The sequence below is a fragment of the Ovis canadensis genome, chromosome 15 (genome assembly GCF_042477335.2).
Source record: "Ovis canadensis isolate MfBH-ARS-UI-01 breed Bighorn chromosome 15, ARS-UI_OviCan_v2, whole genome shotgun sequence".
Classification (NCBI taxonomy): Eukaryota; Metazoa; Chordata; class Mammalia; order Artiodactyla; family Bovidae; genus Ovis; species Ovis canadensis.
In genome coordinates this window covers 23801800-23819280 of record NC_091259.1, presented here as the reverse complement: position 1 = coordinate 23819280, position 17481 = coordinate 23801800, and the positions used below count along the sequence as shown (strand labels likewise).

General features: G+C 38.8%; 1 protein-coding gene across 2 annotated transcripts in view; it reads right to left on the bottom strand.

Moving 5' to 3' along the window:
• Positions 1-17135, bottom strand: part of CWF19L2 (CWF19 like cell cycle control factor 2) — a 155464-nt gene extending 138329 nt beyond the window's left edge. The window contains exons 1-3 of one of the 2 annotated variants that reach the window (XM_069554927.1): positions 16998-17135; positions 14563-14673; positions 13721-13840 (exon numbers count right to left, since the gene is read on the bottom strand). In XM_069554927.1, the coding sequence (XP_069411028.1) occupies positions 13721-13840; positions 14563-14673; positions 16998-17090 (324 nt within the window). In that variant the 5' untranslated portion in view covers positions 17091-17135. The remainder of the gene's footprint in view (positions 1-13720; positions 13841-14562; positions 14674-16997) is intronic. The other variant, XM_069554926.1, reaches the window with a different exon arrangement.
• Between the last annotated feature and the right edge of the window lie 346 nt (positions 17136-17481).

Below are 17481 nucleotides of genomic sequence, written 5' to 3'. Positions count from 1 at the left end.
GGAACAACAGACTGGTTCCAAATAGGAAAAGGAGTACATCAAGGCTGTATATTGTCACCCTGCTGATTTAACTTATATGCAGAGTATATCATGAGAAATGCTGGACTGAAAGAAGCACAAGCTGGAATCACGACTGCCAGGAGAAATATCAATAACCTCAGATATGCAGATGACACCACCCTTATGGCAGAAAGTGAAGAAGAACTAAAACGCCTCTTGATGAAAGTGAAAGAGGAGAGTGAAAAAGCTGGCTTAAAGCTCAACATTCAGAAAACGAAGATCATGGCATCCGGTCCCACCACTTCATGGAAAATAGATGGGGAAACAGTGGAAACAGTGTCAGACTTTATTTTGGGGGGCTCCAAAATCACTGCAGATGGTGACTGCAGCCATGAAATTTAAAGACGCTTACTCCTTGGAAGGAAAGTTATGACCAACCTAGATAGCATATTCAAAAGCAGAGACATTACTTTGCCAACAAACATCCATCTAGTGAAAGCTATGGTTTTTCCAGTGGTCATGTATGGATGTGAGAGTTGGACTGTGAAGAAAACTGAGCACCGAAGAATTGATGCTTTTGAACTGTGGTGTTGGAGAAGACTCTTGAGAGTCCCTTGGACTGCAAGGAGATCCAACCAATCCATCCTAAAGATCAGTCCTGGGTGTTCACTGGAAGGACTGATGCTGAAGCTGAAACTCCAATACTTTGGCCACCTCATGTAAAGAGTTGACTCACTGGAAAAGACCCTGATGCTGGGAGGGATTGGGGGCAGGAGGAGAAGGGACGACAGAGGATGAGATGGCCGGATGGCATCACCGACTCAATGGACATTGGTTTGGGTGAACTCCGGGAGTTGGTGATGGACGGGAGGCCTGGCGTGCTGTGACTCATGAGGTCACAAAGAGTCGGACACGACTGAGAGACTGAACTGAACTGAATCTAACACTGTTAAGTTCCTCATAGTTAAATTCACATACATACATACACAAACATACACGCACACACTTTTATACCATGTTCTTTCTTACTTCCATGCCTTTGCTCTCACAATTCCTTGTGCACACACACTTCTATGTGCAAAGCTGATTCTCACTCATCCTTTACATCTCAACTCCAGCATCATTTCCTCAATAAACCTGCATATAAAATCCTTCTTCCCTAATACCCTGAAATGCCACGGCATCATGACATTACATACTGAAAGTATGTGTGTACTTAATTAATTAATGAGTTCCCCAAAAGTTCAAACTCTATATACTTATATTCCCCACGTATATGAAAGTATCTGGCAAAAAAAGCCAGCATTCAATAAATGTGCATTAAAATTAGCTGAACTGACTCTTCCAACAACTCAAGGCAGAGACTTCGGGCGGCCGCCTGCATCCAAGCGTTTGGTATCAGGCGCTGCATGAAGGAAGCCTATGTGGCACAGCTGGCGGTCTCACTCCTTTACACAAGGACACGCGGACCATTCGGTATAGCTCTCCTGCCTCCTTCTCATCTGTATTGATTTTGTTGCTAATTTCCACTCTTATTCACTCACCTCACCACTTCAGCATGATTTACGTTCCCCTCCCCCAACACCATGACCTAAGCTCTCTTGCTGATATTAATTTCAATCCTCCGTCTTACCTTGAAGAATTATAAACTATCAATGTGACTCTTGACCTAAGAGAGGTCCCAGGACTCTTCTTATGTGTAGCCATCATAATTAACCACACTCCTCTTCCCATCTAACAGTCAAAACCTAAAGACAGAACCAAGACAGAAAAGCGCCACCTGTGAAAATATACGTATTTATATATATGTTATATACGCACATAAAATTCATAAAATTTATATATGTAAAATATAGGCTTTACATGTAATGTGTGTGTATATATATATAAATATGTATATTTCTCAAGGTACTTGAGGACTTCTGCATTGGTCATGAAAAAATAAATGCCACATCAGATTAGAGATATACAGAAATGAAAATAAAAGTAGAAAATATAAGAAACAACTGTTTCTAGACATTGACTCTCAGTTGTGCAGGACTATGATCACTGAGAAAAGAGAAACAAGTCAATGCTACAGTTACACTCTACTGGTTCTTGCCTGCTGGCACTTTCTAGACAAAGGCACAAGGAGAGGTAATTCAAGCACAGTATGACAGTCTCACTGAGTTAAAAGAAATAGAATTTTAACTTCATGATGACTGAGACATAGTATCCATGAAAAGGAACCTACACAGAGAAAGAGTTCCAGAAAACTATATGAGTCCCCTGTAGCCTTTAACTCAAAAACAAACCGAACATGTTTACAATGTAAGTCCACAAGGATACACAAAGAATAACTACCATGTAAGAAACAATTATTAGAATAACTACCATGTAAGGAACAATTATGCTATTTCCGGCAGAACAATGGTAAAGAATCCATCTGCCAATGCAGGAGATGCAGGAGATGCAGGTTCGATCTCTAGGTCGGGAAGATCCCCTGAGGCAGGAAATGGCAACCTGCTCCAGTATTCATACCTGGAAAATTCCACAGACAGAGAAGCCTGATGAACTACAGTCCATGGAGCTGCAAAGAGTGAGATACAACTGAGCACACACACATAAGCAGAGAGATCTCCAGAGCTCACAAACCGCCAGATCAGCAGAGAAACCACAAAACTAGAATTAAAATAGACTGGGAAAAAAGCCCAGGAAAAAAAAAAAAAAAAAAACTGAAAAAAACCCCTCATGGCTCAGCTGGTAAAGAATCCACCTGCAAGGCAGGAGATACGGGTTCAGTCTCTGGGCTGGGAAGGTCCCCTGGAGAAGGGAACGGCTACCCACTCTAGTATTCTGATCTGCAGAATTCCATGGAATGTGTAAAAATAAATAAATAAGAATGCTAAAAAAAACAACTAAGGAAATGAAGCTAAGAGAAAAAGGAATAAAAAACAAATGGGACAAATAGAAAAGGGACTGGCAAGAAGAGAAACTCAAACATATCTATAATTATATTAAACATAAATAATCTCAGCACTATCTAATAGGATCTTTCTATATCTAAACCACCCAATATGGTAGCCACTAATCCAGCCATAGAGACTTCCCTGGTGGCTCAGACGGGAAAGCGTCTGCCTATAATGCAGGAGACCTGGGTTCGATCCCTGGGTTGGGAAGATCCTCTGGCGAAGGAAATGGCAACCCACTCCAGTACTCTTGCCTGGAAAATCCCATGGACGGAAGAGCCTGGTAGGCTACAGATGTGGAGTCGCAAAGAGTCGGACACAACTGAGCGACTTCACCTTACCTTACCTTACCTTAATCTAGCCATATGTGTCTATGAACACAAAAAAATCTGGCTAGTGAGACTAAAGAAATGATCTTTCAACCTTGTAACTTCAATAAATTTTGATTAAAAATTTAAAACTCAATGTGGCTATCATATTAGACAGTGGAGAAAATTCTCTAATTTAAAAGGAAGAAATTGATCAGCTAAATAAAAAGGCAAGCCTTAAATATAGACTGTCCACAAGAAATACACTTTAAATGTAAAATAAAGATACATTAAAACTAAAAAATTTTAAAAAAAAGATACACCATGAAAGCAAAAATAGTAACAAAACTAAAAAGGCTTTATTAACATGAGACAAAAGTAGGCCTTAAGAATATTACCAGAAATAAAGAGGAACATTTCATGATATTACAATCATCAATTCATCAACAAGATATAACTATCCTAAATGTGTATTTACCTAACAAGACTTCAAAATACATGAGGTAAAACTGACAAAACCCGAAGAAGAAAAAGACAAATTCACAACACAGAGACTTTACACTGTGAATAAACTTTCTCCCAAGTTGACATTCACAGAACACTACAACTATCAACAACACCTGAATATACATACATTTCAATTACACAAGAAATTTTAACCAAGATAGAGCACAGGCTAAGCCATAAACTCAGCCTCATAATTTTTTTAAAAAACTAAATTATACATATATATACTTAATATAAAAATAAATAAATAAATAAAAAACTAAATTATACATAGTATGTTTTATGACAACAACTGAATTAAATTTGAAGCCAGAAACAAAAAGTGAAATGGGTTAAATCCACAAATTACTAGAAAACTTTAAAACTCATATACAGTCTGTAAGTTTAAAAAATAACAAAGTTAATTAGAAAATATTTTGAAAAGGATGACAATGAAAATATAACATCAAAATCAGTTACATGGAGATCAAACAGTGCTAGGAGAAAAATCTAGATTATAAATACTCAATTAGAAAACAAAAAAGGTTTAGAATGAAAGACCTATGTACCCACTTAAGGAAGTTAGAAAAAGAAAAGAAAATTAAATACAAAATATATAATAAGAAAGAAATGGAAATAAAAAGACAGTGGAAATAACAGAATGTACACAAATAGAAAAATCAATTTTTGGAAAAAATCATTAATAAAATTGATAAACCTAAAACTACACTGACCAAGGAAACAAAGAGGAAATAGAAATAGCTAAAATCAGGAATGAAAGGAGGGGACGTAAATTCAACAATTTAGATGACATAAACAAATTCCTTGCAAATCTAAATTACCATAACTCAAGAATAAAGAGAAAACATTTAATACAGATTTTAATAGAATTAAATTTGCACTTTAAGCATCCCACAAAGAAAATGCTAAGCCCAGACAGTCTGACTAGTAAGCTTTAACAATCATTTAAGGAAGAAACCACACCAATCTTAACACAAACTTTTCTGCAAACAGAAGAAAAGGGAATTTTTTTTTCTAATTCATATGTGAGGCCAGCATTACCTTTAACACTAAAACCCAATATCCCTCATAAACACTTGATGCAAAACTTCTCAACCAACTGTGGGCAAATCAAGTTATAAAAAAACATATTCAGTAAAATTCACATGTAAATATATATAAATAAAATATTTTATAAAGAAAAATGACCAAACAGGGTTTATCCCAGGAATTCAGCTTCCTGTAATATTAAAAAAATTAACCTATGTAATTCTTCATGTTAACAGAATAAAAGAGAAAAATCATATGATTACATTAATAGATGTGTAAAAAGTATTTGACAAAATCCAATGCTTATTCAACACACCAACTCTTAGAAAAAAAATTAAAATAGAGGAGAATTTACTCAATCTAAAAGGGCATACATGAAAAGCCCACAGCTAATATCATGCTTTCAGGTGAAAGATACTTTCCACTTAAGGAACAGGTAAGGAGGTCCAGCCTCATTACTTCTAATGAACACTATACTGAAGTCCTAGCTAGTGAAATAAAAAATTAACAAATGAGGTAAAAGGCATAGATTGGAAAGAAAAAAAAGTGTCTTTACTCACACATAACACAATCATATACTAAGAAATCAACCAAAAAAAGCTAACACTAGTACTTGTGAATCAGGCAAATATGCAAGAATCTATTGTAAAGACATATATTAGCTGCAAATATAAGAAACACAAAATTTATTTTTAAAATTCCATTTCCAGCAGCACCCCAAGAAAATAAAATATAAAAATATAGCAAAAGATGATAGTAAGACCTCTACACTGAAAATATCAGAAAACTGTGACAGAAATTTTAAAAAAAACTTTAAAAGATAGATATACCATATGCACGATGGGTTGCATGACTCTATTTTAAGATATTAATTCTCTCAAAATCGATCTATTGATGCAAAACATTTCCAATCAAAACATTAGTAGCCACTTTTGCTGAAAATGATGTGATTCTAAAATTTACTTTAAAAATGAAAATATCCTAGAGTAGCAAAACACTTTTCAAAAAGAACAAAATCATAGAACTTACACTACTTTATTCCAAGACTTACCCTAGAATTGACAAAATTAAGACAATGTATTTACTGTCCAAGGAGAGACATGCAAGTCAACGGAACAGAAGAGAGTCTAGAAATTATCCCACAAATATATATGCTCAATTGTATTTAACTTGTAGCTCAGTCGGTAAAGAATTTGCCTGCAGTGCAAGAGACCTGGGTTCGATCCCTGGGTTGGCAAGATCCCCTGGAGAAGGAAATGACAACCCACTCCAGTATCCTTGCCTGGAAAATCTCATGGACAGAGGACCCTGGTGGATTGCAGCCCATGGGATCGCAAAGAGTCGGGCACGACTGAGCGACTAACACACAAGTAATTTAACAGAGAAAGGTTAGCCTTCTCAACAAATGATACTGGAACATGTGGAAATTCATATGGGAAAAAACTAAACTTTGACACTTACTACATACCATAAACAAAAATTACTCAAAATGAATTACTGACGAAAAAGCCAAAGCTACAAAATTTCTTGAAAAAAACAGGAGAAAATCTTTACAACCCTGAGATACACAAGTTAGGACATCAAAAGCAGTAATGAGGAGAAATTAATGGTAAAAGAACATAACTGATAAACTGGAGTTCATAAAAGAAAACAGAATGGCCAATAAAGATTTAAATTAATGCTCCACATCACTGATCTTCAAGGAAATATCACATGAAATATTACTACACACAGTAGGATGGCCAGAAAACTATAAAGACTGAATATTCCAAGTGCTCTTCAAGATGCAGAATAACTGGAACTCTTATAAGCTGCTGAGAGGAGTGTAAAATGGTCCAAACACTTTGGAAAACAATGGTATTTTTCCAAGAGAAAAACATGTCCACAAAAAGACTTGTAAACATTCACAGTAGCTTTATTTAGTGTTTTTTATTTACTAAGTTGGGCCCAACTTTTTGCAATCCCATGGACTATGGCTCACTAGGCTCTCTGCCCATGGGATTTCACAGTGAGAATACCCCCATCTATTTGCCATGAAGTGATAGGACCGGATGCCATGATCTTAGTTTTCTGAATGTTGAGCTTTAAGCCAACGTTTTCACTCTCCTCTTTCACTTTCATCAAGAGGCTCTTTACATCTTCACTTTCTGCCTTAAGCATGGTGTCATCTGCATATCTGAGGTTATTGATATTTCTCCCAGTAATCTTGATTCCAGCTTGTGCTTCATCCAGGCTGGCATTTCACATGATGTACTCTGCATGTAAGTTAAATAAGCAGGGTGACAATACACAGCCTTGACGTACTTCTTTCCCAATTTGGAACCAGTCAATTGTTCCATATCTGGTCCTAACTGTTGCTTCTTGACCAGCATATAGGTTTCTCAGGAGGGAGGTCAGCTGGTCTGGTAGTCCCATCTCTTTAAGAATTTTTCAGTCTGTTGTAATCCACAGAGTCAAAGGCTTTAGTGTAGTGAATGAAGCAGAAGTAGATGTTTTTCTGGAATTCTCTTGCTTTTCCTGTGATCCAACGTAAGTTGACAATTTGATCTCTGGTTCCTCTGCCTTTTTTAAATCCAGTTTGAACATCTGGAAGTTCTCAGTTCATGTACTGTTGAAACCCAGCTTGGAGAATTTTCAGCATTACTTTGCAAGCAAGTGAGATGAATGCAATTGCACACTGGTTTTAACATTCTTTATTGCCTTTCTTTGGGATCAAATGAAAACTGACCTTTTCCAGTCCTGTGGCCATTACTAAGTTTTCCAAATTTGCTGGCATATTAGTCATATTAGCCACAAACTAAAAAACAACCCAAATGACTCTGAACAGATTATTTAAAATAGACAAGCAAATTATGGTATATCCACATACTTTAATAAAGCAAAAAAGAGAAAAGAAATACTGATACATGCAATCACTTGAGTTGCAAAAACATAATGTCAAGCCAAAGAATCACAACATAAAAAACATTGTATTACAGTCGACCCTTGAACAGTGTGGGGCTTAGAGGTGCCTACCCTCTGTGCAGTGGAAAAAGAACATGTAACTTTACAGTTGGCCGTCCATATCTACAGGTCCACATCTGCAGATTCAACCAACCAACTGTGGATCATGTAGTAGTATGGTACATATTTCTCAAAAAAGATCCACATATAAATGGACCTGTACAATCCAAACTGCTGTTGTTCAAGGATTAACCATATATGAATATTTGTGCTACTGCTGTGTTATGCTTCAGAGAAGGCAATGGCAACCTACTCCAGTACTCTTGCCTGGAAAATCCCATTGACAAAGGGGCCTGGTAGGCTACAGTCCATGTGGTCACGAAGAGTCGGACACAACTGAGCGACCTCATTTTCACTTTCCACTTTCATGCATTGGAGAAGGAAATGGCAACCCACTCCACTGTTCTTGCCTGGAGAATCCCAGGGACAGGGGAGCCTGGTGGGCTGCTGTCTATGGGGTCACACAGAGTCAGACACGACTGAAGCAACTTAGCAGCAGCAGCAGCAGCTGTGTTATGCTTAGTCGCTCAGTCATGTCTGACTCTTTGTGACCCCATGGACTGTAGCCCGCCAGGCTCCTCTGTCCATGGGGCTCTCCAGGCAAGAATACTAGAGTGGGTTGCTGTGCCCTCCTTCAGGGGATCTTTCCAACCCAGAAATCGAACCAGAGTCTCCTGCACTGCAGGCGGATTCTTTACCACCTAAGCTACTGGGGAAGCCCATGTGAATATTTATATGGAATCCCAATACAGGGAAAACGAATCTATAAAGTGATAAAGCAGACCTATCGCTGCCCAGAGAGGAGGAAGAGGGAGGGTGAGGAAGAACTGATTGCAAAGAGCCATGAGGAACTTTATGGGGAATGGAAATGCTCTATACCTTAACTTATAGAGCTAACCAGGTATAAGAATTAAACAGTAGACTTAATAGAGGATTATTTTATTATATATAAATTATACCTCAGCAAAACTGATTTTAAAAGTTAAAAAAAAAAATCAAGAGACTGTGACAGTCAAGATATGCTTTCCAGTCTCACATGGATCTTAAAGGGTTCCCATTTGCTTCTATTACTACCTAAGCAAAGCTGTTTCAAGTCTACACAATTTCAATCCCTCTATTCTACCTCTACTCTCGAGTTGTCTTCTCACATGATGATTTTACCTTCCACTTCACAAATGAAACAGAACATCAAGCAGAAATACCATCAATAATCTGTTTGCCATATTTATCTGCTACTTCCTCTTCATTATCTGTGTTTATGTCCATCTTTATTACTTCCTTGCTAAGAAGTACATCTTTATTACTTTCCTGCTAAGAAGACAAGGTGCTCCTACTTCCATTAAGCTTACCCCTTCCTCTGAAACCTTGCTCACCCAAATGCAGCATTCTCAATAATATCTAAGCCTGTCTCCCTAAAAGCATTTTTTCAAAAAGAGCTCCCAACCAACCTGATTCCCCAAACTATTCTTCTTTCTTTCCTTTCACTGTCAATATAAGTTTTTCTTTACTTCTTCAGTCAACCTCAATGTGATGTGTGCGCTGAACATTCATTCAAATTATTCTCTGTAAGGTGTATGTTGCTGCTGCTAAGTCACTTCAGTCGTGTCCGACTCTGTGTGAACACATAGACGGCAGCCCACCAGGCTCCCCAGTCCCTGGGATTCTCCAGGCAAGAACACTGGAGTGGGTTGCCATTTCCTGCTCCAATGCATGAAAGTGAAAAGTGAAAGTGAGTGTTACACAACTTTAAAGGCAGAATAAATGTGCATGCTATATGTGGCAACAGAAAGACTTACATATCAGAAAACAACAATAACAAGAAAACAAAGAACGGGACAGTGAGTCTCTGATAAAGGGAAGCAAGTGCCCTTAATCAAACGGCATAAATGATTAGTCACCCTGACACATATATCCCCATGGGATGGGGATTCTTAACAGCTATGAAAGTTGTGTAAATTCCTGAGTTTTATAAACTCCACTGAAATAAACAACTTTGTATATAAATTTCTTATTGAAGAGAAGACCAATTTTATCAGTTCTCAATGAAGTCAGCAACTCAATCCCACAATTGTGGAAACAGTACCCCTATTCTGCTTTTCCTTTAAGATTTTCCAACTCCCTTTGTCCTGAGCTATATTCAAAAGAATTTTATTTTCTATATAATATTCCTACCATTACAAAACATGCTGGATACTTGGTAAAACTATCCAGCTGTATTTCTCACTGTGAATGAAGATGCTGCATTCTCATATAGCTGTAAAGAACAACACTGCATAGGAACCTGGAATGTTAGGCCCATGAATCAAGGTAAATTAGATGTGATCAAGAAGAGGATGGCAAGAGTAAACATCAACATCTTAGGAATCAGTAAACTAAAATGGACGAGGATGGAAGAATTAAATTCAGATGACCATTGTATCTACTACTGTGGGGAAGAATTCCTTACCGGAAATGGAGTAGCCCTCAGAGTCAAAAAGAGAATCTGAAATGCAGTACTTGGGTGCAACCTCAAAAATGACAAAACGATCTAAGTTCATTTCCAAGACAAACCATTCAACATCACAGTAATTCAAGTCTATGCCCCAACAACTGATGCTGAAGAACCTGAAGCTGACCAGTTCTATGAAGACCTACACCACCTTCTAAAACTAATACCAAAAAAAAGAGATGTTCTTTTCCTCACAGAGGATTGGAATGCAAAAGTAGCAAATCAAGAGACACCCAGAGTAACAGGCAAGTTTGGCCTTGGAGTAAAAAATGAAGCAGGGCAAAGGCTAATAGTTTTCTCAAGAGAACACTACGGTCACACCAAACCCTTTTCCAACAACCCAAGACACAATTCTACACAAGGAGATCATCAGATGATCAATACCTAAAGCAGACTGATAGATTCTTAGCAGCTGAAGACAGAGAAGTCATCAAAAGTCAGTCAGCAAAAACAGGACCTGGAGCTAACCATGGCTGTGAGCTCCTCATTGCAAAATTCAGACTTAAATTGAAGAAAGTAGAGAAAACCATTAGGCCATTCAGGTATGATCTAAATCAAATGCCTTATGATTATACAGTGGATGTGACAAACAGATTTAAAGGATTATACCTGGTAAACAGAGTGCCTAAAGAACTATGGATTGAGGTTCATAACATTGTACAGGAGGCAGTGACTAAAACCATCCCAAAGAAAAACAAATACAAGAAGGCAATGTGGTTATCTGAGGAAGCTTTACAAATAGCTGAAGAAAAGAAGGGAAAGGCAAGAGAAAGGGAAAGATACACCTAACTGAATGCAGAGCTCCAGAGAATAGCAAGGAGATATAAGGCCTTCTTAAATGCACAATACAAAGAAACAGAAATCAACCAAATGGGAAAGACTAGAAATCTCTTTAAGAAAACTGGAGATATCAAGGGACATTTCATGCAAGAATGGATATAATAAAGGACAGGAACAGTGAAGATCTAACAGAAGCAAAAGAAATTAAGAAGAAGTGCCAAGAATACACAGAAGAACTACACAAAAAAGGGTCTCAATGACCCACATAAGCACATAAGCACGATGGTGTGGTCACTCACCTAGAACCCAACATCCTGGAGCATGAAGTCAAGTGGGCCTTAGGAGGCATTACTACAAAGATAGTGGAGATGACGGAATTCCAGCTAAGCTACTTCAAATGATAAAAAATGATACTGAAAAGGTGTTGCACTCAACATGTCAGCAAATCTGGAAAACTCAGTAGTAGCCACAAGACTGAAAAAGGTCAGTTTTCATTCCAATCCCAAATAAGAGCAATGCCAAAGAATGCTCAAATTACCATACAATTGCACTCATTTCATATGCTAGCAGAATTATGCTCAAAATCCTTCAAACCAGGCTTTAGCAGCATGTGAACTGAGAACTTCTATATATACAAGCTGCATTTAGAAAAGGCAGAGGAACCAGAAATCAAACTGCCAACATTTGCTGGATCGTAGAAAAAGCAAGGGAATTGCAAAAAAATATCTGCTTCACTGACTACACTAAAGCCTTTGAATGTGTGGATCACAACAAACTGTGGACAAGTCTTAAAGAGATGGAAATACCAAACCATCTTATCTGTCTCCTGAGAAACCTGTATGGGAGTCAAGAAGCAACAGTCAGAACCAGACATGGAACAATGGACTGGTTCAAAATTGGGAAAGGAGACCGACAAGGCTGTATACTGTCACCTTGCTTATTTAAATTAAATGCAGAGTACATCATGTGAAATGCCAGGCTGCATGAATCACAAGCTGCGGTCAAGACTACTGGGATCAATATCAACAACCTCAGATATGCAGATGGCATATCTGGCACTGTAATGACAAAAAGTAAAGGGGATCTAAAGAGCCTCCTGATGAGGGTGAAAGAGGAGAGTGAAAAAGCTGGCTTGATACTTAACATGAAAAAAACTAAGACTGTAGCATCCAGTCCCATCACTTCATGGCAAATAGAAGGGTGAAAACGGGTAGCAGTGACAAAATTTATTTTCTTGGGCTCCAAAATCAGTGCAGATGGTGACTGTAGCCATGAAATTAAAAGATGTTTGCTCCTTGGCAGGAAAGCTATGACAAATCTCAAGAGTATATTAAAGAGCAGAGATACCCCTTTGCTGACAAAGGTCCGTATAATCAAAGCTATGGTTTTCCCAGTAGTCACGTCCAGATACGAGAGCTGGACCATAAAGAAGGCTAAGCACCAAAGAATTGGTACTTTCAAATTGTGGTGCTAGAGAAGATTCTTGAGAGTCCCTTGGACTGCAAGGAGATCAAACCAGCCAATCCTAAAGGAAATCAACCCTGAACTGGAAGGACTGTTGCTGAAGCTGAAGCTCCAATACTTCGGCCACCTGATTTGAAGAGTCAACTCACTGGAAAAGAACGTGATGCTGGGAAAGACTGAAGGCAAAAGGAGAAGGGGGCAGCACAGAATGAAGACAGTTAGATTGCATCAACAACTCAATGGATATGAATGTGAGCAAACTCCAGGACATAGTGGAGGACAGAGTCTGGTGTGCTGTAGTCCATGGAGTAGCAAAGAGTCGGACATGACTTAGCGACTAAAACTACAACATTCTTATATAAAACAAGCTTTCATGAGCCAATTAGCATCTCAGGGCATACTGCCAAAATTTAATTTCTGAAACTACAAGAGGGCCAGACTGGACCGACTTTTTGGAGTCCAGTCTGGCCTTCTTATGAAGACTCAACTGTATAATCCTCTGAAGATCATACCTAGGAGTGCAATTATCACTAAACACCTCCAACTCATCTCGTTAAGCACCACGTACTTTTCTCTTCCTGAAAATAACCATGAGGGTTTGCCTTGCTTTCCTTTCTTTTGTGAGTCCTCTCATCCAAAACCTGGCTAGAGACACAACAGATCCAGCACTCTCTTCCTTTCTGTCCCAAAGATAAATACACAAACACAACCCATTTTAAACACTTAATTGTTAATGCCTATGAAAAACAAACTGAGGTAACAAACAAACAAAGTCTTGGTACTCTTTGCCTTATTTTATGGTACAATTTTTACTCCCCTTTCACTCTTTCCTGTTTCTCCTAATTTTCCAAATGCTTCTGCCTAAAATCCTTTACTTGCTGTCTGGCTTCTCAGTATTGGTATTCTTCCTTCTTTTCAATTTCCCAAGGCAATTCATCCATGCTAATGGCTTTAAACAGCAATGATTCTCCAACCACATCTCCATCCTCTAGCCCTTATCTACAACCTAAGGTTCATATTTCTACCATTTCCTGTACACCTCCAAGTAGATGACTCCCAAGCATTTTCTTGGGCGTGTATCTTAACTAGTAATATTTCCTAAGTTCTCATAAGTATTTTAGGTCCCAATATGTTGCTTCTTTAGATACAATATTCTCAAGTAGCTTCTTTGGTTAGTTTTAGCACATACTTACTGATGAACTGTCGGTTGACTCATTTTTTTCACACTTTCGTTTCTTGCTCTTTTTTTTCTTCTCTTTCTTTACTTTTTTTGAATGCTTGTCTTTTTTCTTCTTTTTCTTCACACAGTCTTCCTATAAATAATCATTTTGAAGAGGCAAGAATTTAGTTTTAGCTTACTTTAAAAAGTAAGTATTTTGAGGAAAAGATCTATGTCCTAAAACACTTTAAATCTTTCATGAAAGGAGACAAGGAATATGATTAAATAAAAAGCTTCTTCTAAAAAATTTTGACATGCTTCTATAATATATGCACTACTAATAAACCATATAGCTAAAATTTCTTGGAAAAATATAAGGAGTTTTAATTTATTTGTAAATACATTGACAGACAGATATAATCAAACATATATATGAAAACACAGTGTATATGTATCTCCTTCAACGGGCCCAAGAGAATTTATAGATTACGAACCATATAAAATCTAACAAGACAGCATAAACTGTGGAAAGAGAAAGCAAGAATTGAGACATCCCCCTTTAAAAAAAAAGCATCACATTAAGTTTAAAACACATAACATTTTAGATCCATAAACTTACCACAAGTGGACTGGAAACTTGGATCTAAGCTTTCTACCAGCCAACTCAACTAATACAATCTTTCCAATATCATGTCCAAAATATCAATATATACTACTCTAGCCAGAGAGACAAATATTCAGTACTGTCAACTATGTGATATTCATTCTTTAACTTGTGAAAAAGAGTTTATAAACTTGATCCTCCAGTATTAACTTGAATAAGTGCAAAAAAAAAAAAAAAAAAAGCTTACACCAAGTAAGCCTAATAGTATTTACCTGTGAGATTTGTTCAACTCTCTTAATCACATCAGGTAGCATCCATGTTTCCTCACCCCGAAGTCGTTTCAGTTCTTTACGCCTTTCTTCCTTTTCAAAATTGGCTTTAGCCTAAAACCGTGAAAAAAGAAAAATTAACAACTGACCCACCTACTTCTCACCAAAAAAGCAAAACAGAAACCTCCCCCACTTTCGTGCAAGGCTCACCACAAATTTGCTTCTATCAAAGTGTGTGTGCATGCATACTAAGACACTTCAGTTGTGACAGACTCTTTGCAACCCCATGGACTGTAGCCTGTCAGGCTCCTCTGTCCATGGGATTCTCCTCTCAAGAATACTGGAGCGGACTGTCATGCCCTCCTCCAGAGCATCTCCCCAAACCTCGGGACTGAATCCGCGTCTCTTACGTCTCCTGCACTGGCAGGTGGGTTCTTTACCACTAACACCACCTGGGAAGCCCCTACCAAAGTGTAAGAAAGATTAAAAACAACAAATTCTCCTTCCACATTACCAATTGCATTACCAATTAGCAATCACTAGTGAAAGGAACCGGACTTCCCTAGTAGCTCAGGTAGTAAAGAATCCGCCTGCAATGGGGAAGACCTGGATTCAATCCCTCAGTTTGGAAGATCCCCTGAAGGAGGGTGTGGCAATCCACTCCAGTATTCCTGCCTGGAGAACCTCATGGACAGAGGAGCCGGGTGGACTACAGACCACAGGGTCACAAACAGTCAGACAGGACTGCATGAGGAAGCACAGCACAGTACAGTGAAATGAGCCACCAATCAAGGACAGAATCTTGGGACCTACTGCAGACCTCTTCCTGTCCCCTAAGCTCCCTACTTTAAAAATTACTTGAATTTCTTTTCCCTTCGCTATTCCACTGATAGCGCCTGATACTTCTGTAACTGTTAGGAGACTGACCTCCATACCTTCAATCTGCAATGTCCATAACCCTCTACCCACACCCTCAAAATGCTTCAGAAAGAATCACCTTTCTAAAAACAAATGATCATACTGATAAGTTTTTATCATTCAAAAACAGTCAAACTAAGTAACAGCTTCCTAAGAAGTTGTTCCTGCCTTTTCATTCTCTCCCCAAATTTCAAAGCTAGGATTGGTCCTTCTCAAAATTCTGTACATAGATATACTATAAAATTTATCATAGTTTACAAATCCACTCCCTCCAAAAACTCCCTCTGAAATATCAGAGACAAGGATGAAGGATATTTATTATACACATATATTACATATGTTGAAATCAGGGACCACCAATCTTTCACCTCTGTAAGACTTATTGCCCTTTTCTTCCCCTGTAAAATCTGACTGCAGTCATTATAACTTCTCCTTCCTATCTCCTACACCGGTTCCTTATTTGCATTTAATGGAGAAGGAAATGGCAACCCACTCCAGTACTCTTGCCTGGAATATCCCATGAACGGAGGAGCCTGGTAGGCTGCCGTCCATGGGGTAGCGAAGAGTCGGACACGACTGAGCGACTTCACTTTCACTTTTCACTTTCATGCACTGGAGAAGGAAATGGCAATCCACTCCAGTGTTCTTGCCTGGAGAATCCCAGGGACAGGGCAGCCTGGTGGGCTGCCGTCTGTGGGGTCGCACAGAGTCGGACACGACTGAAGCGACTTAACAGCAGCAGCAGCATTTAAATGTGTTTTAAACGGTTATAGCTTAAAACAGATAAAATAATGATCATCACTTGTTTCACCTTACACTGTTCTCTAACTACAACTTTTCCCCTTCACACTTCTTTTCCCCTGCCACACTTCTCACATCTTATGAGCTAAGTCAATAGTACAGTTTACTTCCTCCCTTCCTTATTTTACTTCTACTCATTTCAATCTTAATGAAAAACACGTTTCTCAACTTTTTTCGAGGAGCTAAATTTTTTAGATCTCTGTCTCGGTCGCTGTTTGGTTCAGTACGGGTTTGCAATAAGCCGGATAACTGACACAAATAACTTAAAAGGAGAATGAAACGATCTACTCTAACGTGCCTTACACGAGTTTCTGAAAACGGAAAATTTCATTTCAGATATAACAAGACGGAGGACCTAGGCTGTAAGATATGCAGGGAAAGTAGTGGGGTCCCTCGAAAGTGCGCAGCACAGGTGATCAGGTGCTAGAAATGTCAAGCACGGATGCTTTAAAAGATAAGGAACGTCAGAGGAAAGGAACAAGTTTTCTGGAAAAGAATATGAGCAACTGGAGCCTTCCAGACCATCTAAGAGGCAGAAGATACCAACAGTGTGCGAGCATCCCAAAGGAAAACATCTATCCCCACACAACTAGATACGGTAAGATACTGAGAACTGAAACAGGAAAAGGTGCAGGGAGGCAGGAGAGCTAGAAGCCTGACTCCCAGAAAGCCTCCACTCTCAAATCTAAATGACTCCCAAAGCCTCAAAACTGAGGTACCTGGCGCAACACCTCGGTCCTGGCACTTCGAATCTGTTCTTTACGCTCTTCGATGCTACTCGCACTTTCAAATCTACCCCCGGCAGCCGCCATAGTTGTTGTCGTAAAGCTAGGAAGCCGGCACAAAAATCTCGGTTTACGACTGTCGTAATTTAGTAAACAAACCGGGACTTCCGACTAGGGGGAGGAGGGAATCTGCGCCACCAAAAGAGCATGCGCAAACCGTTGCTTATTATTTCGGTTAATTGTCTACCCCTTAGGTTTGGAAGAAACAGAAGGTTAAGTCAAGGGGTTACACTCCTTCGTGTATTGGGGTTTCCCTGAACAAGACTTGTGTCAGCGTACATGTATTACGCAGTTTGCACGGGACTGACGGCATGTCACAGCTGAAGTGGAGTCGCTCAGTCGTGTCCGACTCAGCGACCCCATGGACTGTAGCCTACCACACTCGTGGGATTTTCCAGGCAAGAGTACTGGAGTGGGT